The sequence below is a fragment of the Tachysurus fulvidraco genome, chromosome 2 (assembly GCF_022655615.1).
Source record: "Tachysurus fulvidraco isolate hzauxx_2018 chromosome 2, HZAU_PFXX_2.0, whole genome shotgun sequence".
Lineage (NCBI taxonomy): Eukaryota > Metazoa > Chordata > Actinopteri > Siluriformes > Bagridae > Tachysurus > Tachysurus fulvidraco.
Window position 1 is genome coordinate 11911794 of NC_062519.1, and position 27882 is coordinate 11939675.

A 27882-nucleotide genomic window follows, 5' to 3' on the forward strand; every position below is an offset into this window, starting at 1 on the left:
GTTTAACCTGTGTAAAAATACAAGACAAACTTTAAATACAATCAGACCGTCTTTATTGAAGAATATTTACAAGTTCCATTTCATGAAAAGCTCATTCAATTCACACTGGACATTGTCAACCAGATATTTACAATATATAGTAGTTCAAAATGTTAACCCATTGTAACAACAAATGACACTAAATATGGAGGTTGATTCATTTTATTGAAATGTAACCAATGCTTTATGTAATTTATGTTTTTTTTTGTTTGTTCTGTAGCTGCAATTAACTGATTTTAGGTTAGCATGAAAAAAACTATGTGAATCACAATGATAATAATAAATAAAACACATGAGGCCTACTGCACATTTAATTTTTGGAATTCTCTCAAGAAATTTTCTCAAATACAAGATTTTATTTTGTCTAGATGAATTTAGTACTTGGTCCCTGCTGTCTCTAAATGGTGTCGCTAATGTACTCTGAGTGAAAATGAAGAAGGAATATGAGTTATTTAGTGAATATGACTAGACAAATTAATTGGGGAATAAACTGGACACAGAAGATAAATGAGTACCGTTTTTCTAGTTAAACATTTTACACGTGTGTGGATCATGACTACCCTGATTATTCAAGTTTCCAAAAATATATAATTAATTGGAATAAATAAAAACTGTTTTTATGCAGTGACAAGAAAATGGTTATATTAGGCTTTGCTATGATGTACAATTGTAAATTGACCCTGTATATCTATAGCTCATATTCATGGTAAATGTAGTTATATCGAATACTTATAGATTGTCTGATTTGTTTCAAAATGCAAGACAGGTAAATAAAAGTACTGTATCTCTGATCTGGAAAGTGCAGGTAAAAATAAAAAACTATAAATAAATAAATAATATAAATCCTGCTCTGGTAACATTATACTGGGGTAGTCCTGATCTGATCAATATTGGAAATAACAGAAAATTATGATTTTTCCTGTTTGTCTGTAAATCTTTCTTCACAACTAGGCCATGCATGTGCAAATCTATACGGCACATAAATAAGATGAATAATAGTGCCATAAATATTACCACAGTAAGATGATTAACTGAAGTGCACTCTAACCCACTGCATTGTATAACATCAGACTCCAAGGACTTTTTACAACATGTCTGGCAAACACTTTATTTCTGGTTATTGATTCTTTTACATAACACTTGATAAAGAAACTGTGATAAAATTGGTTTTGATAACTAAATAACCCTGATGTATAAAGATAATAAGATACCTCAGAAGCCATACCGCCTTTATTATCAGACATTATTTTGTTGAACCATTGTGTCTATGGCAACCTTAACCAGTCTCACACACACTCACTTGGGTGCACATTGTAGGAAGAAGTTGACGCTGTTCAGTTTGTATTGGCTATGTAAAGTAAACTTTCCTATGAATACTCATTTAGATACAATCCTCATGCTGCCAAACACTGGCAACAACTTATAAAAAAGAGCATTTATCTACTGTACATGGTGATTCACATGGTGTCAGTATACCATGATGAACATATTATCCCAACATTGGGCCTCATTTATCATGTTGGATAAGAAAGTATTTATATGTAAAACCTTCATAGGAGCATTTCAATAATCTAGAATTTTTTATTCTGTCAATTCTTTTACTTTTATTATTCGTTATTTCCTTTATCATTAATTATGTTTACCTTCTGCTCTATGTTTATGTTCTGTAAAGCTACTTTGAGACAATGTCTATTGTAAAAAGCGCTATACAAATAAACTTGAATTGAACTGAATTTCTACAATAAAATTGGTATTCAAGAAAATGCTATAATTTCCCCCAAAATTTTCATATCTTACACATGTTAATGAATGTGTAAATCTTCCCATTAGAAGACTAATTTCTTTAAACCTCAACTGAGTGGTTTGAAATTATATGGTTCAGGTTATGCTATATATAGGTATACACAAATTTAAACACGGGAAATAACATTTTCCATGCTATCTCAATTTAATGCTACTCTTTATTAGAGCCACTACCAGTAAGGGCCTGATAGGTCTCATGTGTCTGAAGATTGATTAATTTGCTGTGTAATCTTGTGGTGTCTTTGGGCTTATTCTGACACTAATTTAGTTCAGATAGACTTAAGGAAATATATACAAACTATATTGAAAAACTGATAAATGAGGCCCAGTGTAAGTCTATTGATCTTGTCCGGTAAAAATCAATGCGCCAGTTATCAATTAAGTCTAATGATGACTAAAATGAACACTAGTTGTTCTTGTTAAAAATATTTTTTTATACAAAAGTGTAAGTCAAATGATGTTTGTCATATTTTGTAATTAAACCCCAGGCACTCCCCCCCCCCCCCCCTTAATTGGAGTCCCCACTTCCTAAAGTCACGACCCACCTGGCGTGTAACCAGCCAGTATCTGTGGGGTATTACATTTGTACTGGCTAATCATAGCACCGATAAGCCAGTTACAATGACAACCATAGCATGGCAGAGCAAAAATAATATGCTGTGGCATCTGGAGGTTCCCACACTGTTGTTCTGAACCATCATTCCAGTTCCTGTAGAATACACGCACAAAATAATAGGTCATCTTTTAAACAAATGTTCTTGATTAATATAGAAACTATTATTAAATTTTGAATCCTTTGATTTGATGCTTAAAACTACTGAAAATTTCCATTCTGTTACCTGAATCTCGAGATACTATTATCTCGTGAGCTGCCCCATCACCTCCCTCTCCCCAAGATCGGATTTCCAGGACCACATAGCCATTATCTTTGGGAAGTGGAAGACTGATTGATGTCTTGCTTTTGTCTAAGACCTTTAGAGCTGACTGTCCCTCATGCTTGTATAAGACCTATGAAAATGAGGAGAATATAAATAGCCAGATAATTGGTATTTTCTCAGTCAATTAAATGTCCTGTACCTTTTAAATTGATCTGATTTGTGAAAAGAGTTAATCAAAGTATTTTAACATTTTTCCAGAAATACATAACACTTTAAATTTAACCATATCATCATCTTTAAATGAATTATAAATTAAATGTATATCCTGGTTTGTGCAGCGTAAGTCATTGTGCAGTTGTTCCTCAATAAAGAGCCTCCTTGAAATGATTTGCTTAAATCATTTTACTCTACTCTGTTTTTAGAGGTAACCTGCTCAATCACCTATCTCATAAATCCACACTAGCATTTAAATGAATCTAGTTTCATTTAGTTCAGGTCTGTAACAAAGTTACAGAGTTCATTTAACAAAAGGAAAAGGCATTGAATAACTATACTGAATTTGGGTCTAATTCTGTTTTAATTTAAACCAGTGCATACAGTACATGCCCCTCTGTGCCACTTACTTTGTAGCCCTGCACTGTAGACTCATTTTCCATAGATTTAACATGATCCCATCTTACTGTTACCCATGAACCATCTGTCTTCCACGAAACATTCCCTGGAGGACGGTTAGGGGCTGAAAATGAAGACATTCAAATGAAGTAATCAGTCTTGTTGCATTCACATAATTTAAAAACATTTAATTGGTAGATTTAAAAGGTTGATCGTTAGATTAAACACTAGAACATTTTGATGCTTGGATGGAGGCCTCACTTGTAATTTGCTTTCATAAAATTTACTACCCAATGCACTTCTCTGAGATATTGCAGGTGTTGATATTTTTAGCTAAAAATTTTTTTAAAGAATGTTAAGACAAACTTATTGAAAGCAGGTGACTTCCAATTTTCTACTGAACCTTTAAAACTGTAAAATGTAAGTCTTATCTGTTGTTATAAGAATGAATTAACAGTATTACAGTATTTTTAGAAATTGCCAAATGAACTTCTCTTTTGGAAAACATATATGTTGTGATACATGTGTATTTGTAGAAATTAATTATGCAAGAATTGTGATATGATCATTTTGTCATATTGCCCACCCAAACTAAGCATCAAGATCAGTATGATTAAAAATCCCAGATTCCTCTTCCATTTGCAACCCAGGTCCCCAGGAATGTCAAAAAATCAAAACTTTTACGGGGTTTCTTGGTGATGACAGTGGTGCGTGGAGAGGGTGGCCCAGTGCCAGCACTGTTATAGGCCTGAACAGTGATGTGATAAAGTGTGTTGGGTCTTAATCCAGCCACCCGTGCTGTATTCTCCAGACCAGCTGTACGCACACGGTCTGCTGCAGCTTCCCTCTCATGCTGCCGCCAGTACCGGATCTACAAAAAGATGACAGTGTTAGGAACATGTAGTGTTAGGAACATGTAGCATTTAAAAAATGTTTGCTTTTCTGTTGTTTAATATAATTAAAAAGAGCTTATGTGATTCCATTGTTCTTATTCTGTCTACTCCTTTTCATAAATAAAGCCCTCTGTGTAGCACTTCTTTAAATATTTTTTTGCACAGCTAAAGATTCTTATGACTTGTACAGTCATTCAACATTTTAGGCTCTATGATACCAGAGACTAAACATTTTGTGATTACGCTGTTCTTTACATATATTACCTACAACAGCTCATTTGAATGATTTACAGTATTAATGACTGATTTACATTATTATTTGAACTAGTCTCCATCCAAGACAGAAGGATGTATGAGTTTCTAGTTATTCACATTATCTTTAATTTCTAAATATTTGTTATATGTGCTTAATAAACTGATGGTAATAATAAATGTTGCTTATTGTTGACACAAAAAGTCATAGATTTTAGAATATGATGAACTGTGGTTTCCCCTATTACTTCTACAATTACCTGATAATGTTATGTTAATTAGATATTAATAGCTGAATATAAAGAATTAGGAAGTAAACCTCATAGCCACGTAGTACTCCATTGCTGACGAAATGCTGAACAGCGTCCCAAGACACCTGTATTTCAAAGGCTGTTAATGCTGAGGCATTGATCTTGCGGGGTGACACTGTGGGCTCTGAAAAAGATACAATTATTCAATTCTTTGACAATTAAATACTTTCACAAGACACTTGTGAAGTAGTGACATAAACTACTTATATAAAATATAATGATATATGGAATAACTTTTGACAATTGCTTCTCAAAATGGATGGATGGATGGATAGATACTTTATTGGTCCCGGAGGTAATTCAAGTCTTACCCTCTTCAGCCGAGTGCACCAAGGCTATCTGACTGAAAGGGCCTTCACCTTTCCTGTTGTAGGCTTTTATTTTAACTTCAAAGGGGCAGTATGGCATGAGACTCTGGTTACTGTAGACATAACGTGAAGACTCCACATTAGGAACACGCACCACCATCCATGTTGGTGCCTCTGACTTCTTAAATGCCAAGATGTACCCAAAGCCATCACCATTTTGATACTCCCTTGCCATGGGCTATATATCACATGGAGGGAAGAAAAAGTATACAGTTGTTTTATGATCAGGATATCCAATAATAATAATAATAATAATAATAATAATAATAATAATAATAATAATAATAATAATTGTATTATTTGGGTATAATATAGTTTACAAAACTAAATAATATGTAAAGCATGTAATGTATGTAATCACACTTAACACGCACTGTCCATGTGATGATGAGCTCATTGCGATCTCCTCCTCCTCCACCCAGACCACTAGGTGCCACTGTTGGTGCTGAGACACAACCACATACAAATAGAACTTACTTACATTACACTGAATTTTCTTTGAATTCAGGCCATCTCTTTTCATTGAACACTGCTCAGAAAAGTACAGGAACACTTATAAAAAACATCGGTTTTATATGGGAAAAAAATCATGCTGGATATTTACTGTATAATGTGTTAGGAACAAAAGGATGCAAATAAAAATGATCGTGCTACAGAGGGCTGAATTCAAAGACAACCTGAAAATGAAAGTAAAAACATTATGGCCAGGCTAGTCCATTTTGCTTGAATTTATTGCAGCAACTCAAAATGGAACTTAGTACTTTGTTTGGAGCCCACTTGCTTGTATGCATGCCTGACAACATCAGGGCATGCCCTAGTGAGACGACGGATGATGTCCTGGGGTATCTCCTCCCAGATCTGGACCAGGGCATCATTGAGCTCCTAAAAAGTCTGCGGTCCAACCTGGCAACGTTGGATGGACCGAAACATAATGTTCATCTCTGTGGGATGTAGGTCAGGTGAGCATGGGAGCCAGACAGTGGTATCAATTCCTTCATCCTCCAGGAACTGCCCACATACTCTCATCACATGATTCCGAGCATTGCCGTGCACCAGGAGGAGCCCAGGACCCACTGGATCAGCGTAGGGTCTGACAATGGGCCCAAGGAATTCATCCCCATAATGGCAGTCAGGGTAGCATTGTCTAACCTGTATAGGTCTGTGTGTCCCTCCATGGACATGCCTTCCAGGATCATCACTGACCCACCACCAAACCGGTCATGATGAACAATGCATAACATTCTTCACTGCTTCCCCAGACCCTTTCATGTCTGTGACATGTGCTCAGGGTGCTTCCTCCCATGTCACATGTGCTCTGGGTGAACCTGCTCCCATCTGTAAAAAAAACAGGGCACCAGTGGCGAAACTACCAATTCTGTTGTTCTATGGCAAATGACATTCGAGCTCCATGGTGTAGGGCAGTGAACACAGGCCCCACTAGAGGACGTCCGGCCCTCAGGCCACCCTGATAAAGTCTGTTTCGGATTCTTTTGTCAGAGACATTCACACCAGTGGCCTGCTGGAGGTCATTTTGTACTGCTCACAAAGAGCTCGTCCTGTTCCTCCTTTCACAAAGGAGTAGAAGCCAGTCCTGTTGATGGGTTAAGGACCTTCTATGGCCTTCTATGATCTTCTGGAATACTCTTGAGACTGTAATGGGAGACACAGCAAACCTTCTGGCAATAGCACATATTGATGTGCCATCCTTGAGGAGCTGGACTGCTTGTGCAGGTCCAGGTATCGCCTCATGCTACCAGTAGTGTCAATGACCATAGCCAACTGCAAAACTAGTGAAAAACAGTCAGAAATTATGTAGAGGGAAAAAATGTCAGTGGCCTTCACCAATTCTGTTTTGGAGGTCATCTCATTTTTGCCACTCTAATGCACCTGTTAATTTCATTAACACCAAAGCAGCTGAAACAGAAACAACTCCCTCAGCTGCTTAACTGACTAAATCAATAGTCTTAATTTAATAGGTTTAATTTATTATTATATCCTTATTGTCTAATTATTAATATGAAAATTATATTTGGACAGATTATAACATATATTTGAATTTAGAGAGTTCTCTGACCTGCCTGCTTGGTACGAATTGTTTGTGAAGGCATGCTGGGTTCCCCACTACCCAAAATGTTGCTGGCGATGACCTGGAACTGATAGTCCATCCATGGACGTAAGTCAATCACACGTGCAGATTCAGCATTGCCCTCGATATTAGCAGGATCTAGATGGACATAGATGGACTACTTTACCCAAATGCTAATTACACATACTGTAACTGATTAGATTAGTATTTCCCTAAAAAACTTAGTTGAAATGGAAACACAGTATTTACACAGTAGTCATTAAACATGGCACATCCTATTAGTAACACAATTAATTAAATTAAATAGCTATTTGATATATTTACATCAATGGGCAATTTTCCAAATATAAATGCTCATATGAAAATGATATGCTGGTCCCTAAAATACCAAACTATGACACACACACACAGTCGAGTTTTCTTAAAATTCACCAGAATGAAAGTGTTTCACCTGTCCTCATTCTCCTCCAGTCATGTGAGTGCTCAGAACGGCCCAAGATGGCATATTTCCCGATGGGGCTGTGGTTGTCATAGCCACGACTCCACCTTAGCTCCAGTGATGTTTCATTCACATTCTTAACCACCAAACCTCCAGGAGGCCCAGGAGGACCTTGAGTTAAAAAGCAGAGGCAGAGAGAGAGAGAGAGAGAGAGAGAGAGAGAGAGAGAGAGAGAGAGAGAGAGAGAGAGAGAGAGAGAGAGAGAGAGAGAGAGAGAGAGAGAGAGAGAGAGAGGGACTTTCAGCAAAAAATGTATCTTCATTATATTTAAGGGATTTGGCAGACAGCCTTACCCAGAGCAACCTAATGTTTTATCTCATTTATACAGCCGATCTGTAGAGCTCAAGAGCCCAGCAATTGCAGATTGGTAGTCCTGGGATTTTATCTCACTTCCAATCAATAATCTACAACCTTAAACACTGAGCTACCACTTCCTATTAGAGCATATTCGCATGAACATATTCACAGAGTAACTAAAAGAGGTAAATTATTTATAATAACTTCTAATACTCTTTAACAATAAACACGATATCTTATATGATAAAATAGGGTAGTAAAAAGTATTTAATGGTAGAACAGCCATTGCCTTAGGTCTCCTAAAACCAAAGAAACACACACACTCACACACACACACACACACACACACACACACACACACACACACACACACACACACACACACACACACACACACACACACAAACACACACACAAAAACATTTCAACCCATTTTAAAACTCGGGGGGATCTTTTCACTCTGTGGCCCCCAGACTGTGGAACGCATTGCCCCTGTCTCTGCGTGTGGCCGATTCTGCTGATTCCTTTAAAAAGCAACTGAAGACACTCTTATTTAGACAATATTTTGTAAAGCACTTTGTGATTTTATCTGTGAAAGGTGCTATATAAATAAACTTTACTTACTTACTTACTTACTTACACACACACACACACACACACACACACACACACACACACACACACACACACACACACACACACACACACACACACACACTCACACACACACTCACACACACACTCAAACACACACACACATACAGTACACTCACCCCTAACAACCAGTCTGGCAGATGCCGTTGCACTGTCTACCACCGTCTGTGCTGTACATGTGTAGATGCCTGCTTGGCTTAATTGTACATTCATAATGATCAGGTCACCAACGGTTTCTTTCTGCAGAGCATGATGAACAAGGGAAAGAGAGTTTGGCTTCCCAAGAATTATTACTGCATTTATTTTGTAATTTAACTAATCACAGTACAAATAATACACACATACATTTATGAGAACGGAAAAAAGGTTATTTAAAAACTATTTCACTTTGAAACATTTCCCATTAAAAGACATTTCAAAGGCTGCTAAGATGTGTAAATACTACTCCTGCTTAACTCATAATAAACATCAACACCCTCAATGCAACATGGTTTTGCTTGAATTCACAACAATTTACAAAAGCCAGAATTATAGAATTACTGAGAAAATAGCAGCAGATTCGCTGACTGCATTATCATCAAACCAAGTAAAAGGTGTATATAATATATTTTGCAGTCTATCATCATTTGGTTTTTATGATCTTTGTAAAAGTGAGCACATTAATAAATTACCCCACATTACCCCATCCATACGATGGTAGCGTCCATTTGGTTGCTCCAGGTCTAGCAAAACCCCATTGAGGGACCAAGTGAAGGTGAGGTCCATGGTTGGATCATGTGATGCGTGACACTGTAGTGTGACATTATCCCCCTGGTTGATGTCAGCATTGGAAGGTGCCAGTGTAATTTTGGTTGCATCTGTTTGTAAAGGGAAAAAGGTCAAAAGTTAATAGAGTCCAGAATCATTATCGCAGAATGTAAACTGTTAATTGAAGGGGATGGTTTTAATACTAAAATTTTTATTAGTCACATTCTTTAAGGAAAGAGTATTATTAGTCAAAAACTTTAAGGAAAATGACCCAAGCATTTTAAGGTTGCATGTTGAAAACATGCTTTCTGTTTATTTTTAGTGAATACTACTGTTTTAATAAAAATAATTAATTTAGCCATGTTAAACAGATCAGGACATACAGGTTCATGAAGGTGGTTACCTCTGACTGACAGATGGCCGGTGCTGTTGGCTTTGCCTAAGTAATTCTCTGCAAAGCAAGTGTACTTTCCTTCATCTGCACGGCTGATGTTATAAATCCACAGAACCCCGTCTGGTGTTACCGTAACCCTGCATTCAGTTGCTTACTGTTACTCCTTCTCACGTTCTTTCATCAACACCACTTAAGCTACTGCATTCATTATTTCAACATTTATTTCACTGTTAACTGTTAACGTTAAAGCCCATTTAAGCCTAGTGTGACATCAAAGATACTGTAAAAATGTTAACATGGTCTTCTTGATGTCTTCTTAAAATAGTGTTTACCTACTCATACATTTCTCCTTAAAAGACAGATGAGAGAATGTGGTGGATTATGGTACATGATACCTGCTGCTATTGGTAAGGAGTTCTGTGCCACGACTCCAGAAGAGAGTGGGTTTAGGAGCGGCACGTGGTTTACACTCAATCTTCACCTGGCCTCCACGAGCAGCAGGGACCAGCTTTCTCACTGGGTTCAGCCTAAAATCTGGAGCCTGAACTGAGAACCAGAACAGATGAACAGGACAGAACAAAAGAGGACGGAAAGGGAGAAAGGAGAAGGGGGATCACACAGTATGAGAAAAGGGAGGAGAACTATCCTACAACACTGTAATCACAATTACATTTATGACCAGGCTGGTGGTATGATTGGATGTGCAATTAGGATTTGTAATAGGTATAGCAAGGGATGAGAAAATTCAAGAAGATTAATGTTTACCACATCCGTTAGTATTGTAGGATTAAATTACATATCTATACTCTGTGTGCTTTCAGAGTATAGATATGCAGACCAAGTTTGTCAAATCATTTGAATTAATTGCATTTGCAAATAAATTACATCGATGCAAGCCTACTAGTAAACTTTATTTAATGCAACCATGCATGTAGACAACTAGGTGGAATGGTGTATCAATATAAATAAGTTATGTATGTTAACTGTATTAAATTGTAACTATAGTAAATGAAGATTTGGATTAGGCAGATTTTGAACTTTGGAACTAGATTGGTTTTATTCACGAATGTGCTGTTTTTTAGGTAGCTTTCATCAGACAGACCTGGCAACCCTGATGCATATTCTGCTCACCTTGAACTCTGAGTTCTGCATTAAAGTATATGGTGCCATGCTTGTTCTCAGCCACACACTGGTACATCCCAGAATCCTCCAGTGCCAAGTTACTAATTTTTAGGTGACCATTATTCACCTCCACACGATCCTGCACATGATAATTCCAGTATCAGTATCCGTGTAACATGTGTATTGAATCTCAAGCTGAGCTTTATGTTGCTGGTGAAAATGCATCACACACGGCACGTATGAGTAAAAAAATGTAGTTCTACTTAAATATAGTAAAGTTATGTTATATTTAATATGTAGATATTGTAACTAACCTGTGAGCTAAGAGGTAGGCCGTTGCGAAGCCAGCGTATTAATGGTCTTGGTTTTCCTGCAGCCAGACAACTCCAGTGTAGCTCTGAGCTAATTTCCACCTCAGAATCGCTCATCACCTGTAGCCACTCTGGTTGGGCTACACACAAATTCAAATACACACCATTAGTGTATGAACTCCAATTTTCTGTATACTTTCTCTTATGGATCATCTTCATCAGATTTACAGATCATTTTCAACAATTTCTTCAACTGTTTACATTGGCTTGTGCCTACAAATGCATAAAGGATTTATTTATTGCTAGCAGCTACCTTACAGTACATGCAAATAGCACAGTGCAGGATCATTTAAGTTTGAAGTATTTCAGTTTAAAGTCTACCTTGGACAGAGATGCGACCCTGGTGTATATCACGTCCCTCCGAGTTGTAAGCCTCACATTCATACATGCCCTCATCATCAAAGCTTAGGTCAGGAATGGTCAGGATAGAGCTTTCTGCACTTGCTCCAACTTTGGAGGATAAAACTCCATCCACTTTCCTCCAGCGCAACTTAGGTGTAGGACTTAGATAAAGATGTAGATAAATAAATAGACAAAATGGCAGAAAAGGTGGATGAAATTATTTATATGTATATGTTTACAGTATAGTGAATCAACAGTGAATGTACTGTAGGTGGGCCAAAGTTACTTACTTGCCATAGGCAAAGCACTCCAGCTGTGTGGTGTGACCTGCCAAAGCATAAGTCTCAGAGGGAAAGCGCACACGGATGTTGGGGGCTGATTTCCGGGGGTTAGCTAAAAATTTGAATGAATGAATGAATGAATGGGAGCCAGTTCAAATGACGATAAAACACTTACTGTCGATCAAATATCAGAGGTATAATAACAGATACATATAACAGAATAACAGTTATTTAAGAGTTATTTACATAGACTGTGAAATTACCATTAGTGGACTGAAATGAGGCTAATCATAGACTAGCAGTGAGCTACAGTCAACATCAGAATTAGTGACACCCTGAAGGAAAAAAATAACTAATGCAATTATTTTATTTATTTTAACAAAAATACATTTTCAAATTACTGACCATTCAATAGAATAAAAAAATACTAATTACAAATTCATTCATATAAAAATATTTTATTTCCCTGCAGAAACATCATTAAAAACCTTTAAATCTTCAAACTTCAAAATTAACCTTTATTGGACAATATAACAAGATACATAAAAACATTAGTGCTGACCATCAGTGTGCACTGTGAGCTGAATGGCTTTGCTGAATGTGCTCTTAGTGGTGATGTCCAGGTTTATGGTGGTGAGGCAGAAGTAGTTGCCGGTGTCATTGACTTTGGCATTGGACAGGTACAAGTTGCCTGTCACCTGGGACACAAACCACCTTCCACCATCTGGCTGGACAAAGCTAGGAAATTCATTGAGGATCCAACGATAGGAGAGAGCTAGGGAGAAAGAAAACAGACACAAAATGACATTTTCACTTCACCTTTGAGAATGGTTCAATTTTTGTCTTGTTTCTGCAACTTACCTGGGTAGTGAGGTGGAGGCTGGCATGCAAGAAACGTCCCAACTCCCTCAAATACTGTCTGAGGACTTCTGCTTTCTGAAGGAAAGTCGTGGAGATCTAACGGAAACAAGTATGAGCCAAATTTACACTGCCAAATTTTTGGGTCATCATGTAAGAGAAGATAAACTTAATATTGCAGAAAGTAAAGTTTCATTAATCTTCCTGAATAAATAATACCCATCATTGCTGTTTAAATTTGTAATAAACTGGCAAATGGTTTCTATAATGATAAATGTTTTCCACGTTATATTAGGATCTCCAAGGAGGGGAGTTATATCTATTATTTATATTTGCATGCAACTAATACATTACAAACATTATTACTCATTATACTATTCAATTAATTATTATAAACAACAATAAAACAAACAGAAAAGGGTATGGATGGTATGAAAGGGTAAAATTCTCCTCTCTACATGGGTAGAGTGGTATGTAGGGTTTATAGGTTTCAAAAAATATATTTTGTGTATTTTACATTTAGAACTGTATTGTATTGGAATTGTATGTATTTATTTTCTATTGGAAAATCAACATAGCAAATTTATTTCTAAGCAGTAAATAATACTTTAAGGTTCCCTCAGAGAGTGAATAAAGAAATCTTAAGGATAAGAGGTCTGGTCTAAACTCACAGCCAAATTTGAGGTTAGCTGCTCGGCTAATGATAGTGCCACAGCGGTTGATGGCAAGGCACTGGTATGAGCCAGCATCACGTCCTTGTTGGGGGTTACTGATCACCAGGTTCCCTGCCACCAGAGTATATTGAGAGTCTTCTTCTATTAGTACATCTGTCCCATTGACACGCCACCTGAGCAGAACCACAAACAAGAGAATAAACAAAGTTTAAAAAAGTCCAATAATAGTTTAATATAGCCATATTTGCTATTTGGTATTTTATATGGAGCTAGGTAGTAATTGAAAATTGTTACTTGTAGGAGGCTGCAGGACTGGCTCTTGCCTGGCAATTAAGTGTCACTTTGCCGTCAGGCAGCCCCTCTGGGTAAATCAGACTGGATGGCTGCTCTTCAAACACTGGCCCACTGTCATGACCCGAAACACACACGTCCCCACCTAATATGAGCACATTCACAAAGGAAAAGAATTGTTTCATTTATCTCAGACTTAATAGCTGCTTACACGGGGGGAGTCACAGGGGGTTGAAAAAGTAAAATGATCTTCGATCTAAACAGTGTATTATAGCTATATTTGTTTCTAATGAGCAGTGAGTCATAACTTAGCACTGCTAATTCTACAGTTGTACAGTTGGCATTGTTGCTGCCTCAAAGCCAGTGTCCCAAGGATTCATCCTGAGCTTCAGATATTTTCTGTGTGGATGTTTTCCAGGTCTTTTCCAGCCAACTCCAAAATATTCCAATAGGTGGATTGACTGCACTAAATTGCACATACTGTAGGTATGAATGTGTGCATTTAACCCTAAGATGAATTGGCATCCATCAAGTATTCTAGGCACAGACACACGATCACAAATTCAGTTTGATCCCTGTTCAAGTGTCCCTCTGGTTAGCACTCCAGCACTGTGCTGTGTTACAGCTACAGCTAATGTAATTTCACAAGAAACCTGGCTTCACATCCACACAAGTTGTTGAGAAGCAGCATGACTAACATTATTTTTTCTCGATTGCATAAACACATTTGCCCACTCTGACATCACATTTTCAAACCAGTTAACACACAGGATAAAACTGAAGCTCAATGGCCAAAATGACTCATTTTGTAAGCAAAATGCTCTAACACTCACAAAACATTAAAAACATGCAACATAAGCAAATTTTCCATCAAACACCACAACCTGTATATCAAATTAATTTATTCTTTCAATCAATCATTACACATGCAGCCATCAATATGAAATATGATACTTTACAAACTCAAATGGATACTGGAAAAAAAAGATACCAAAGGAAACTTATGGGTGGAAATACCTTTAAAAGAAAAAGAAAGATATATATTTTATCTTTCACATTTAGTCCATTTGTTTTTGACGATTATGCCACAGGTTCTCATCAACATCATACTCATCAAGGTACTGTATTACAATAAAAAAAAAATCTGTACCTGCACATACTGGAATCGTGCCTCCTTTACGATGTGAGTTTCTTTGAAATGGAACTCTGTATAGCTGCTTCATTCTGACATGGCTTCGTTTAAGGACTCAATCTATAGTCGCCATACTCACACTGTTTATATTTCTAAATGCCCCTGATCTGCAGTTACTGCTGCCTGGATTTCATGCAGTCTGATTCCGTTGTTTGCATCTACCATATCTACAATGGCAGACTCCTGTTCAATACTAAATATCTTTCCTCTGCCACAGTGCTCCCACTCAGTATGGGCTGGACCCTTTGTCCAGCCTTTCTAAAGGACAAGCCATGATTGATGACATGGTCAATAATTGTTGCCCGAATTTCATTTGAAACTTGAGCTCGATTTTGTCCTCTTGCTGCTGCAGCTCCTCCACCATGCATACAAACTCCTCTTCCTCGGGCCCCTCTGCCATGGCCTCTTACTCTCCTTCCATGCCTATGGCCTCTTTGATCCATGCTTGCAAATAGCAACACAGAGGTGGCATCTTTTATAGATGGATGAGGATTGATTGCTGATTGAAGAGTTGTGCAAATGAGTTTCACACAGGTGCATAGAGATTTATAATTATGCAAGTAGTTTCTATCAGTTTGGAATAGATTCTTTTCTTTTGTTCAACACAGTGAATCCAATAGAGTTTGGGGTCTTTCAATGAGATCTGTGGTGACTGTTTTGACAAAGGGTGTGAAAAATGTGTGAAACAAATGAAAAAGTGTTAAAACATTTGCAAGAGTAGACTTCTGCTGTGCTGATAACGTGATGATGAAGATCAAGCGGATCCCAGTTTCATTTAGTGTGTCTTAGCAAATGAGAAAAACTGTAACTTGGAGGTAAGATTGTACTAATGGGCATAAAAGGCACAATAGCTTAAGAGACAGTGAGTAAGAGACAGTGACTCATCGATGGTATGTATTTATAGTAACATTAGCAAATATAAGCTAAATATGGCTACAAGTTTATTCAACCCTTAAATTAAAAAACATATCTCAAGAAAATTTTCTAGTTTCTGCTTATTGATCCACACAATCAATAACACAAAGGATAATAAATCTAAAGTCTGGCTTCAATTGGTACCAGTCCTCTCCTTAAATTATATATGCAATCAAATCACATTCCCAGTCATCAACCTGACAATGTTCATTCAAGAGGGGATTTGAAAGTTCCGTTGCAGGAGATAATGATAAATTAAAAATGTGGATGCTTCAAGTAAGATGCATTTAATGGTTTTAGAAAAAGGTGGTGGGAGGGGGTGTGAGGGCAAAGAGGAAATTTAGGAGTTGTACTTACCCACAGTGTAGCTCAAAGCCAGGGAGCAGAGCACTAGCAGAAACAAAAGGATCCTCATCTTATGTGCGACCACACCCAAGTAAGAGACAGCTCCTGAACATCAGTATTAAAAAGTTAATCAAGCTAATAAAGAAAGACTGATTGTTAATTACTTCCCTCGCTGGTAGGGAAGATTATTTAATGAGAGGAGAAACTTGTTAGTTAAAAAGGGCAACATGTCTGGATGAAAAATAGCGAAAGTCTATTATATGATGCGAAGTGACGCAGGGTGCTGTATGGTTTCGAGGGGTTACTACATGAGACCAATTCCAAATTGTACTGATAGATTATTTCCATATAGCCATCATAACCTAATTTACTCTGCAGGTTCCTTGTACTTTCTCCCACATCTGGTGCTTCTGTTGAATACCATCAGTTTAGAAAAGACTCTGTGTAACTGGCCAGGCATCTATCTAGTGGTACAATGCTAGGGAGTCTGTTTTCGGTTGTAGCTTTAAAATAATGGGAGATTCTTAAAAAGTAGGATAAGGATAAACATGCCAGTTCATGCCATTTCAGTCCCATGTTCATGCAGGTGCAGGGTGTGATATCTTTGGCCAATTTTGTGTTTCTTTAAAGTGGATTCAATTCTCTAACACAGAAACTATTTCAACACCAAAAGTTTTTTTTTTCTGAAAATAAGGGTGCTTTCACACCTGCCTTGTTTAGTTCGGTTGAATCGTACCAGAGTTCGATTGCTCATTTGGTGCGGTTCATTTGGGCAGGTGAGAATGCAGCAATCGAACTCTGGTGCGCACCAGAAGCGGTCCAAACAAGCGTACCGAGACCTCCTTGAAGAGGTGGTCTCGGTACGCTTTCAAACGAACTCTGGTACGGTTCGTTTGTGGTGAGAACACGGTCCGAGATCGAATAGACCTAACCGCAAAAAGTATTGCGCATTTTGGACTAAATCAGCAGCCGTAGTGGGTCGTTGGCAATATTTGCAAAAGTAATGCTCGCCGCCTCCTGAAGTGTCTTGCGATGCATCTTTGCCGTTTGCAGTGCATTAAAATTATATTTTCAAGCCGCACACGCACTTCATTCTGAAAATTAAGACTTTGCATAGAATGCTGTATACAAGCAATGTAGTAGATTACAACCACGAACATAATTGCAGCGTCTCTCCATGGTGTTGCAGTCGTCTCTCCATGGTGTACTGTATGCTGTATTTTCCTCTTTTTGTTTACTTCCGGAGTTTCGTTGAAATTTCCCGCACGTTTATTCTGACCAATCAAGAAGCAGTTTAGGAAATGCGTTCAAAGACATGTGGCCAATGAGTGATGTGGATGTCATCACATGACTGCATTTTGGTTCGTTTCAACTGGTGCGGAACAGAACGATCAGTGTGGTGTGAAAAGGAACCAAAACTGCTAAAATGCTACAATGTATCATTTTTTGCTTTTGGTCCGGAAAGGTGTGAAAGCGCCCTAAGAATTCTGTTTAGAATTTTTAGAATAATCCCCAAGACCAAGATGCATCAGTTAATTTAACTTATGTCTTTTTTGCATAGCAGTTCTTTGATTTCCTACTAATTCTGTTATCAGTAGCTTTTTCATGCCTTGACAACAGTAAAAGTACAGTTAGATTTTGCTGAATTGAGATGCAAGTAAAGAAAATTAATTTCCCAAAGAAAATTCATACCTAATGTTTTGTGAATGTTATGCTAAATCCAAAAACAGAAATTCTCTTACACACACAGCTATCAAAGTAAATGATGTGAACTTTTAATGCGCTGTGTTACTATTATGATAAAAGTTCAGAACTGAAAATGCAATTACATTTGTCATTTACCATTTAGCACACACACTTCTCCAGATTGACTTATAGAACTGTGTGACTGTCTAATTCAAAAATCTATCCTAGCAATCTATCTAACAACCTGGCAAGAATCTAAAGATACAAATAATGCACTTAAAGAAACAGTTGATACTGACATTCAGGTATTTTTTAGGATTACCTGCATCATTTTTAAAGAAATGATATCTCAGTCTACATGTGAAGAGAGTCGGTAAATGTAAATAGTTTTCCCCTAATACATTTCTTTAGCATAGAAAAACTTAATGTAAAATTAGGTTTCCACTTGTTAAAGTATTGACTTCTGTGTTGTGTGACCTGTCACGTACTTTGAATTGAAAAACAAAAATCTTTCTTAGCCACTAAATTGTCATATAAACATTATAGATAAATTATAGCATTAAAACCATGGATTATCAGTGTTTCTGGACAAATAAAAATAAATTCAATGTTCAAATCACGTTTATGTTATGCTCATTAAATACTAATTTTCAGCACAAATTGTGCTGTGGACCCTGGGAGGTCAATGAGACAGTGTAAACTCCATAATTCAGTATAATAATGCTCTCCACAGAAATTGCGTTATTGCAGCCATTTGCTGAGTGAATCAAAGATTCATCAAAAATTATTTTGAATATTATTTCAAAACTATATTTTTTTAGAATAAATTATAATGCAAATATAATATGTAATATATTTAATTCTCACATATTGCATCATATAGTCTACAGATTCTTTATGTATTTCCTCAGTCATAAAGTGGCATAATAATAAGCTCATAATAAGAGGCACACTTGTTTCTTAGCAGCTCCTTAAAAACTAAAGTTTCCAGGCTTTATAAACATACATAATTATTATTATTATTACTATTATTATTATTATTATTATTATTATTATTATTATTATTATTACTATTATTATTATTATTAATATATTTTTTAAAATTAAATTAGGAAAATGTAGATATTGGTTTATAAGTAGTCATACCATGCTCCACGGTGTGCTGTAATAGGAGTGGCTCTTTGTTTTTGTGCACAGCTATCAGTTATCACTAGTGGCTACTGGAACAAAGGCTTGAAATTTTCACACATTATTCAAATTATAACATAAATACTATCTGCAAACCTGGGTCTTTGCAGCTTATTTAGGCTAAACGTACATTATGATGAGCAGTGTAGAACTAGACTGTAATTATTCTGATGTTTTTGCATAACATGAATATTCACTGCCACTGGCTAGTAAACAAAATAAATGTAAACATTGACTTTTACTGACACTTTCAGAAGATCTTGTCTGCTAAACCTATCTTAACCCCAGAGATTAGCTAATCAACAATTTAGTCAATATTCCTAATAGACTGTTTGACCAGTTGTCAAAGATTGTGACCATTTTGGTTTTGGTAATAAATTTATTAGTTGGGTGAAATTACTTTATACATCACCTCGAGCCAGCATTCAAACAAACAATGTGCTCTCAGAGTATTTCCCATTAAAACATGGGACATGTCAGGGCTGCCCTCTCTCTCCATCTTTATTTGCCCTGGCCATTGAACCATTGGCCATTTCATTACGATCCATCATCCTTCATTTAAAGGCGTCACTAAGAAAGGCATCGAACACAGACTATCATTGTATGAGGATTATTTGTTGCTCTATGTATCTGACCCTGTGTCTGGTTTGCCTGGTATCTTGTCCACTCTTGATACATTCAGCTCCTTTTCTGGATATAAATTAAATTTTCAGAAGACTGAATGTTATCCAATCAACACAACTGCTTTGCAACTTAAGCATCTGGACATGCCCTTCAAAATCAGTCCCGCTGGATTTAGATATTTGGTATTAATGTGATATGTAAATTCTCAGGTCTTTTTTCTGCAAACTTTACTCCACTCGTAACTAAAATGAAGTCTGACCTTCATAGATGGAATAGTCTGCCTTTGTCTCTGATTGGGAAGATTAATGCTATAAAAATGAATGTTTTGCCTAAATTTATTTTTTTATTTCTAACAATCCCATTGTTCTAACCTAAACATTTCTTTGACTCATTAGATAAAATGATTAATGCTTTCATTTGGTCTGGGGGATCTCCCAGGGTGTGTAAGTCATTACTCCAGAGATGTACTGTAAGTCTAGCGGTGGTCTGGCACTTCCAAATTTTCAGTTCTATTACTGGGCAGCACACATCCATAAAATACGGTGCTGGGTTGAGTCACCTCATTTATCATGGTGTCCGTTATGTAGCAATCATCTTTTCCCCCTCCGTGTCTGGATTCTTTTTTCTCAGTGTGGTATAGCAAAGGTATACACTGACTTACACTCAGAGGGATTTTTTTAACAGTTTTGCTAATTTGTCGTCATTGTATGGGCTGCCTTCCAGCCACCTCTTTAGATATTTTCAAGTTAGGCATTTTGTTCAAAAATGTTTTTCTGGCTTTCCCTCAGCTCCACCTCTCCAACACTGGGAAGGTTTGCTTACGTATAAATCACAACAAAAAGTTGCTGTTTCTGAGATCTATAAACATATTCTGGATTTCTTTGACCAAACTACCTCCAAAACAAAGGCTGCTTGGGAAGGAGAACTGGGACTTCAGCTTGGGGACAGGTGGTGGGATAGTGTTGTGAATGGCTTTGGTAATGTCTCTTGTGCTCGTCTCGCACTTATCCAGTTTAAAGTCATTTATAGGGTGCATTTTTCTAAATATAGATTGTCTCAAATTTACCCAGATGTTGAGGACAAATGTGACAGATGCTCTAACGCACAATACCACCTGAGTCACATGTTTTTCTTCTGTCCACGACTATATAATTATTGGTCGGGTTATTTCAGTATGATGTCCACTATTCTGGAAGTACATTTGCAACCCTACCCATTAATTGCTATATTTGGACTTCCAGATGAAGCATCTCAGTTAAACTGTATCCAACTGCCAGACGTCGCCTTCTTCAGTGGAAGTCCTCTGTCCCACCATCTCACTCACAATGGCTAAAGGATACAGCATTTTTTATTAAGCTTGAGAAAATAAAATATACTATAAGAGGTAATACCTCCAAGTTTTTTCATAAATGGCAACCGTTTATTTCATATTTCATAGGCCTTCAGGTTTTGCCCGGATTAGGTTTTCTTTTTCTTTAGTAAATTTTAAATGACTTGTATTTGATAATTAAAATGGGCTGGAATACATAAAGAACTGGAAATTACCTTTTCATTCATTCATTCATTCATGGGGAGCCTGTGCCTATCTCAGGCGTCATCAGGCATCAAGGCAGGATACACACTGGATGGAGTGCCAACCCGTTGCAGGGCACACACACTCTCACACTACGGGCAATTTTCCAGAGATACCAATCAACCTACCATGCATGTCTTTGGACTGGGGGAGGAAACCAGAGTACCCGGAGGAAACCCCTGAGGCACGGGGAGAACATGCAAACTCCACACACACAAGGCGGAGGCGGGAATCGAACCCCCAACCCTGGAGGTGTGAGGCGAACATGCTAACCACTAAGCCACCGTGCCCCCCTTGGAGATTACTTGGCCTACCAAAAGAACAGGTATGTAAAAGAAGCTAGGCAAAAAACTATTCTGACAATGGGGCATAAATCAGGAAATTAATTACATGAGGGACAAATGACCAAATACAAAACAGAATAAAAAAAAAATGAACAGGGAAATTATCCAAAATAAGTGTTAAACAGAGACTGCCCTCTGGTGGTCTGATGGAGAAATGTCCCAGATATCCATGTCAACTTACTTCTTATAATCAAGCTAAATTAATTAGAATCTCACATTGCACACACAGATTGGTAGTTCTCCAGGCTATAATTTTGTAATAAAGTAATTTGGGTGATATAAATGGTAAATTGTAGAGTTGTGAAAAAGTGTTTTTATTTTTGTCTATTGTTCACCTTTTACTTACCATGCTGTGCTGTCTTGGGGATATATGCATTCTTTAAAATGAAATTGTTTAAAAAAAAAAATATATTAAATTGAAGCTTTCAAAATACCAAAAATATAAAGAGAAATAAACTTATTGCATTATTTATTGCCTTTAAGACTTTAAAATACTTTATTTTAGTTTACAAAATAATTAACCTGTAACTGTAAATTGACTGTTTCTATCTCTGCATATAAAATATACTACCACTAAAGCCACTGACTTTAGGGAATTGATGTATTTGGTCTGCAACAATGTGTCAGTGGGTATTACATGTTAAAGTAACATCCACATGAATGCCTGAACCAGCTGGCATGTCATTTCCCCAAGTTAAACAATACAATCTCTCCCTGGGTAAAATAAATCATAATATAATAGAAAACATAATCAGAATAGGTCACATCTTTGATTGCTTCATGGTCCAGCTCTAATGCCCACAAGCCCACTGTAGGGGCTTTTGGTGGTGGCTAGGTGGACATGGGTCAGCATGGGCACTCTGACTGGTCTGCAACTCCACAGCTCCATACACAGCAATCTGCAATGTACTGTGGGCTCTGACACCCTTTTATCTCGGCAAGTATTACTACTGTATAAAAATTTTCAGCAGTTTGTGCTATAGTAACTGTTCTGTGGAATCAATTGTGGCTATCCTTCACTATACTACCTAATAATATATTAAATCAAATTAAATTAAATAAATCTTCCAAAAGATTATTGTGCGGAATCTGAAATTACATACTTTTTTTTTTTATAGATTTTACTACAAAACATTTATTTTCCAATCTGACAGACACTCAGATCAATTGAGTGCACAAAGACACTGGAGCTGTGCACAGAGGCATCCCGGGGAGGCAGCAATAAGCATAGTCAGTGACTTCACTGAAAACAGTGCATGTTCTCATTGACAGATGCTGTGACTTCATCGAAAACTGTGCATGTTCTCATAGACAGTCACAGCATCTATGTCTGCCTGGAAGACAACAATGCCCTGTTTTCCTGCTTGATTCTTCCCGCCAGATGTAGACAAAGCCTCATCTGTCCTGAAGTACTTAAAGATAAAGGAACTTCCTGCCACAACTCTCCCTCTTCTCATCATTTACCTGTGGACTCAGATCTCGACTGGCACATTCTTCCTTAAAACGGTGTGGTCAAGTGATCAAACATATTTATTAGTGACCTTTCTCATTTAGTCACTGTGGGAATGGTGAAACCAACCAATCAACTCCATCAGATGGATTTCATTTTGGGTTAAATAAGTCCATACTCTTAGACTGAACATTACATTAACATTTCTGGCTGAATAAATTAGTGTTGTAAAATGACTCAGCAGTACTATCTGGAGTTACAGGTTTAGGGGATTGAGATACATTTCTCAGTATCTACTGTAGATAGAATGTGCTACCAGCAAACCAAATCTAATTCAGTTACACCTCATTGCAGTTCTTTTAAGCTGTGGCTTATTTTCACCCTAACCCTTATACAAACTAAGAGGATAATAAGGTTATGTTCTTGAGTACAAAGAGTCTGTACAGTATGTACAGTAGAAGACAAATGGTTGGGTCTGTATTTGAGTGGTACAGATTATTGTGTCTTTGAGTTTAAATTCAAAACACACCCTTCAAACACCCTTTCTGAATGTTTCTGTAAGTATGGTTGCACTCAAGGGTTTTCCTAACATACTGTATGGCAAGTTAGGTTGTTAGCATTAACAGTAAATAATTTAAGGCAGTTTAATTATTTGATTAAGGCAGTGCAAAATGGTCTCTTCAACCTAGTTAGGCATGTACAGTACCATGCCTTACTAAGCACACGTGTTGTGAATTGTCCCAGCTTAATCTGTCCTTACCTAGCCCCAGCACCACCAAGCTATGACTTTTGGGCCCTTGAGCAAGGCATGTCATCAAGCTACCAATTAAGTGGCAGACTTCTTGGTAGTTGGTGTACCACATTGTTAGTTTCTCAGGAGAGGCAACCAAACTCTATGATGTGCTCACAATACAAGGCCTGCAAAAACACATTTTGTCATAATATTCATAAGACCTACATACTACACAATTCTCTCTCTCTCTCTCTCTCTCTCTCTCTCTCTCTCTCTCTCTCTCTCTCTCTCTCTCTCTCTCTCACACTCACTCTCTCTCTCTCTCGCTCTCTCTCTCTGTCACATACAAAATTCTTGGCAAACTGAGTCCTGGCTGCCCAAATATCACTACAGAGGTAGTTTTAATTATTATTAATTTTAAGCATATAAACAGTACTCAGCAAAAATAAAGATAGTGCATTTCTATGTGCTAATAGACAGGTCTATTGAAGGAATAAAACCTACACTTGTACACATGACTGAAAAGCCAATTTTACTTTCTTTTACAGATATACATGCATTGACCCAAAATATAATTCAAGTATTCAATTATTGTTCAAGAGAAATGTGGTATATATTACCTCTAAATATTCACCTTATGAAGAGAGAAAAGCATGTACATAGGGGGATATCCCCATCTTAGCCATTCCAATCTAAAAATTTCACCTACTGACCTAAAAATCTCCTTCTAACCTCCTAACTAATCAGAAAAAAAAACAATAAAATTTACTGAATGTTTCTTGAGCCAAGTCAGATACATATGCCCTCATTCTCACACTATGAAGTTATATTTACATAACATTTTTAATAAACATTTCCAGGTCATTGCCAATTCTCAGAGTGAACCAACTTGGCTGTACTATCGTCAGCACTGCAGACTCCCAACCATACAGTAAATACCGGCACACTCACTGCTTGACTGTTAATCTATTCTAATATATTTGACGGGGTGACACAGTACTGTTTTTTATTAGTTCTGTCTCTTTCGCTAACAACCCCCTTCATTTTCTGGTTGAACAGCTATGTTCATGGCCCACAATTGGTCATAATGACTGAGTAGAGGTCGTACAACATTAGCATTCTTCTGTCAGCTTTATAATGCTGATTCACTGAGCTTTAATTTACTTCACAGTTGTTGCTGCTGTTTTGACTTCTTTTGGCCACCACTACCAGGCATTTGCTCAATGCCCTCACTCTCCTCTGACTCCCTAGACAGCTCTAACACATTTACAAATGTAGCTTCTAGCTTTCACCATGCTGTCTATCTCATACAGTACAACCATTCCTGTCATTAGATTCTTAGAACTGAAGTGGAAAAACTCACCAATTATTTCAGTCAGCAGGATGAAATTGGAAATGTTATAGTATATTCTAGCAAATCTTCAATAAATGCAATCTAAATTATGTTCTACATACTGGAGTTATTATATGCCATCAAACTATAATTAACAGAAGATCATATTTTTGTGTTAAATCAATGCTGTGTTATGTTCATTTGAATTATTATCATTGTCCTCACTGGTTTGATGCTTAAGGTAGCTTTACAAGAATTTTAAATATACATGAAGTACTTTTCACAACCTACTTTGGGGTTTATGAAAAACATAAATATGAGGCAATAGAGGAAGTAATGGAAGTGTGCATTTAAATTTACAGCATTTGGCAGACACCCCTATCCAGAGCGACACATGAAAGTGCTTTGAACTCTCTATCAAAGAATACCTCAACACTGGTTCACTAGATTACAGACTAAGGATACCATCAACCTTAAACTCTATTGGGACCCCCCTTGCTCCATGTATCAGAATATTACAGAAACCAAACATACTAGAAAAGAAAAGCAACAAATGAACTGATAAATGTGACAATATATTATTGGTGAATTAAACTTAAACAACAATGTCTATTTAGAATGGATATCTTTCTTATGACTGGCACTAAATTTAAAACTGAATGTTAAACTGAAACTGAGTCTATTCCAAATTCCAAACAAATGTGTCAGTATTTCATCCTGAACAAGCCATTGTCACTATAGATGGTGACTATCTATTATAGAGTAAGAAAGGCATTCTTTTCATCTGGTTATTATCAGTAAATCTCTGAAGATACAAATCTCTCAGAAGAGTTTTCATTCACTGGTGGTTGAACAAAACAGTCAAGACTGAATCTTTGGGCCATTATCTTGCCTTTAGAGTGTAAATGTGTAAAGAATGGTCAGGCTTAGATTAGAAAAATAAATGGATGAATTTTGGATTAATTTCATTATCAGTCTTATTTTTTAAGAAATGATTATGATTGTTTCAAATCAATTAACATCCCTTAAAAACGTAAATCTAACACATAACTTGATTTAACTTTATCATTACTTTTTCAAAATTCTAACAATTTCTTATGTCAGGGCTGAATTTCCTAAAACATCCCAGCACAAATATCACTGGTAAATGACAGTGAGGAAACTAGGCCCAGTTTGTTATACAGCCACCAATAGAAGGTTCATTTGCAATATGACTCTTGATAACGTTACCTATTCTTTAGTCATCTTACAGGCTTTACCAGTCTTAAAGTAATGAAACAGGAATTTGAATCAGGATTCAGTTAATTCCCATAGGATCCATGTTCAAGCCTGATTGGGAAAACATGTTAGTGTTTAAGTTGGCAGCCAGTGCACCTGTGTTTGTAGATGCTTTGTCAGCTATTCTGAACACGTGAAGCAAATGATCACAGCATCCCATGTAACCAAATAAACCAGCTATCATTGCAGGCTTTTGTACTGTATAGTAACGAGGTGAAACTAGATTACCTGACTTTTGTTATGTTTTATAGCACAGGGACTAGACATCTAAAATGCACAGCACTATTCCGAAATCAATTACATTAAAGGGAGATTAAAGGGAGATCCTTCTATGGTTTACAGAACAGACCATTAAATCTGCGTACCACGTCTAAAAGAAAAATCCGCCGCCGACCGAGCATCCAATGAGCAAAGGAAGAATAACGCAAATAAGAAGTAAATGCCACATCATCCGCTCATTTCTTACCAGAATTATGGTCTTACCTTAATCAGCGCTCGGAATCGGAATGAGGATACAATTTCTTCGTTTTTGGTGATGCTGTTGTGACTTCAGTGTATTTGCGCAAACAGGAGAATGACGCTGCGCGCGTCCACAAGCCTGCGATAAGAAAAGAAATAATCAGGAGTATAATATCGGATCGGCTTAAATTTTGACAGAGATTGCTTTGCGCTAATGTGTCTCTTTTACGATAATGCTTTCTCTCTCTCTTCCTTTCAAGCACCAATCCACCTTCTCATCTCACAGCATCAGCTCCGCCCTCTCTCTCTCTCTCTCTCTCTCTCTCTCTCTCTCTCTGTCTCTCTCTCTCTCTCTCTCTCTCTCTCTCTCTCTCTCTCTCTCTCACACACACACACACACACACACACACACACACACACACACACACACACACACACACACACACACACACATACACACATAATAAAATTTCATAAAATACTACCTATGAAAATAGATTTGTCTTTTGTTATGGGACTCTCAGTATTGTCTGGGTCTTTTAGTGGGGGTGGAGTGTACAACCTTCCCCAACCCCCTACTGTATGTCACAGCTCTCTAATGAAAATTTGAACACATTTCATTGGCTGGACTAGAATTTCCACTGCAAGGTATTGTAGTATGGACAATGATATCAAGCAGCCATGTACTGAATGACACACTTTATTAACACTGTATCACCTTATCATCATCATTGTATATTTTTAATATTATGGAAGTACTCCATTTGTATGTCTGGATGTCCAATCAAATTTCACACTTATAAAATACTATAACACCTATAAAGCACTGAAAGGTCTTGTTGCCACAGTATCTGAGCAAAACTGTATTTTTTCAATAATAATGAAATCTACCACCATGCCTACTTTGATCAAAAGGCACAGGCTATTTGTTGGTACCTCATGTTTTAAAGGCTACATTGTCTTCCAATTAGTACTTAGGACTGAAACACA

The 27882-nt window shown here is 37.1% G+C and overlaps 1 protein-coding gene across 2 annotated transcripts; it reads right to left on the reverse strand.

Moving 5' to 3' along the window:
• Nucleotides 1-36: 36 nt before the first annotated feature.
• Nucleotides 37-27200, reverse strand: cntn2 (contactin 2). 2 transcript variants are annotated; one of them, XM_027144298.2, is made up of 24 exons: nt 27122-27200; nt 26917-27031; nt 16237-16329; nt 13776-13917; nt 13479-13654; nt 12811-12906; nt 12512-12724; nt 11959-12061; nt 11648-11829; nt 11270-11406; nt 10965-11094; nt 10229-10379; nt 9843-9970; nt 9374-9549; nt 8812-8932; nt 7694-7852; nt 7231-7380; nt 5531-5601; nt 5100-5334; nt 4797-4912; nt 4017-4203; nt 3344-3456; nt 2682-2850; nt 37-2551 (listed from the first exon to the last, which is right to left on the reverse strand). In XM_027144298.2, the coding sequence occupies exons 3-24, from the start codon at nt 16292-16294 to the stop codon at nt 2439-2441; spliced, it is 3126 nt and encodes a 1041-aa protein (XP_027000099.1). In that variant the 5' UTR covers nt 16295-16329; nt 26917-27031; nt 27122-27200; the 3' UTR covers nt 37-2438. The 2 variants fall into 2 exon arrangements, with proteins under 2 accessions (XP_027000099.1, XP_047666300.1); XM_047810344.1 differs by lacking the exons at nt 26917-27031; nt 27122-27200 and adding an exon at nt 17383-17429.
• Between the last annotated feature and the right edge of the window lie 682 nt (nt 27201-27882).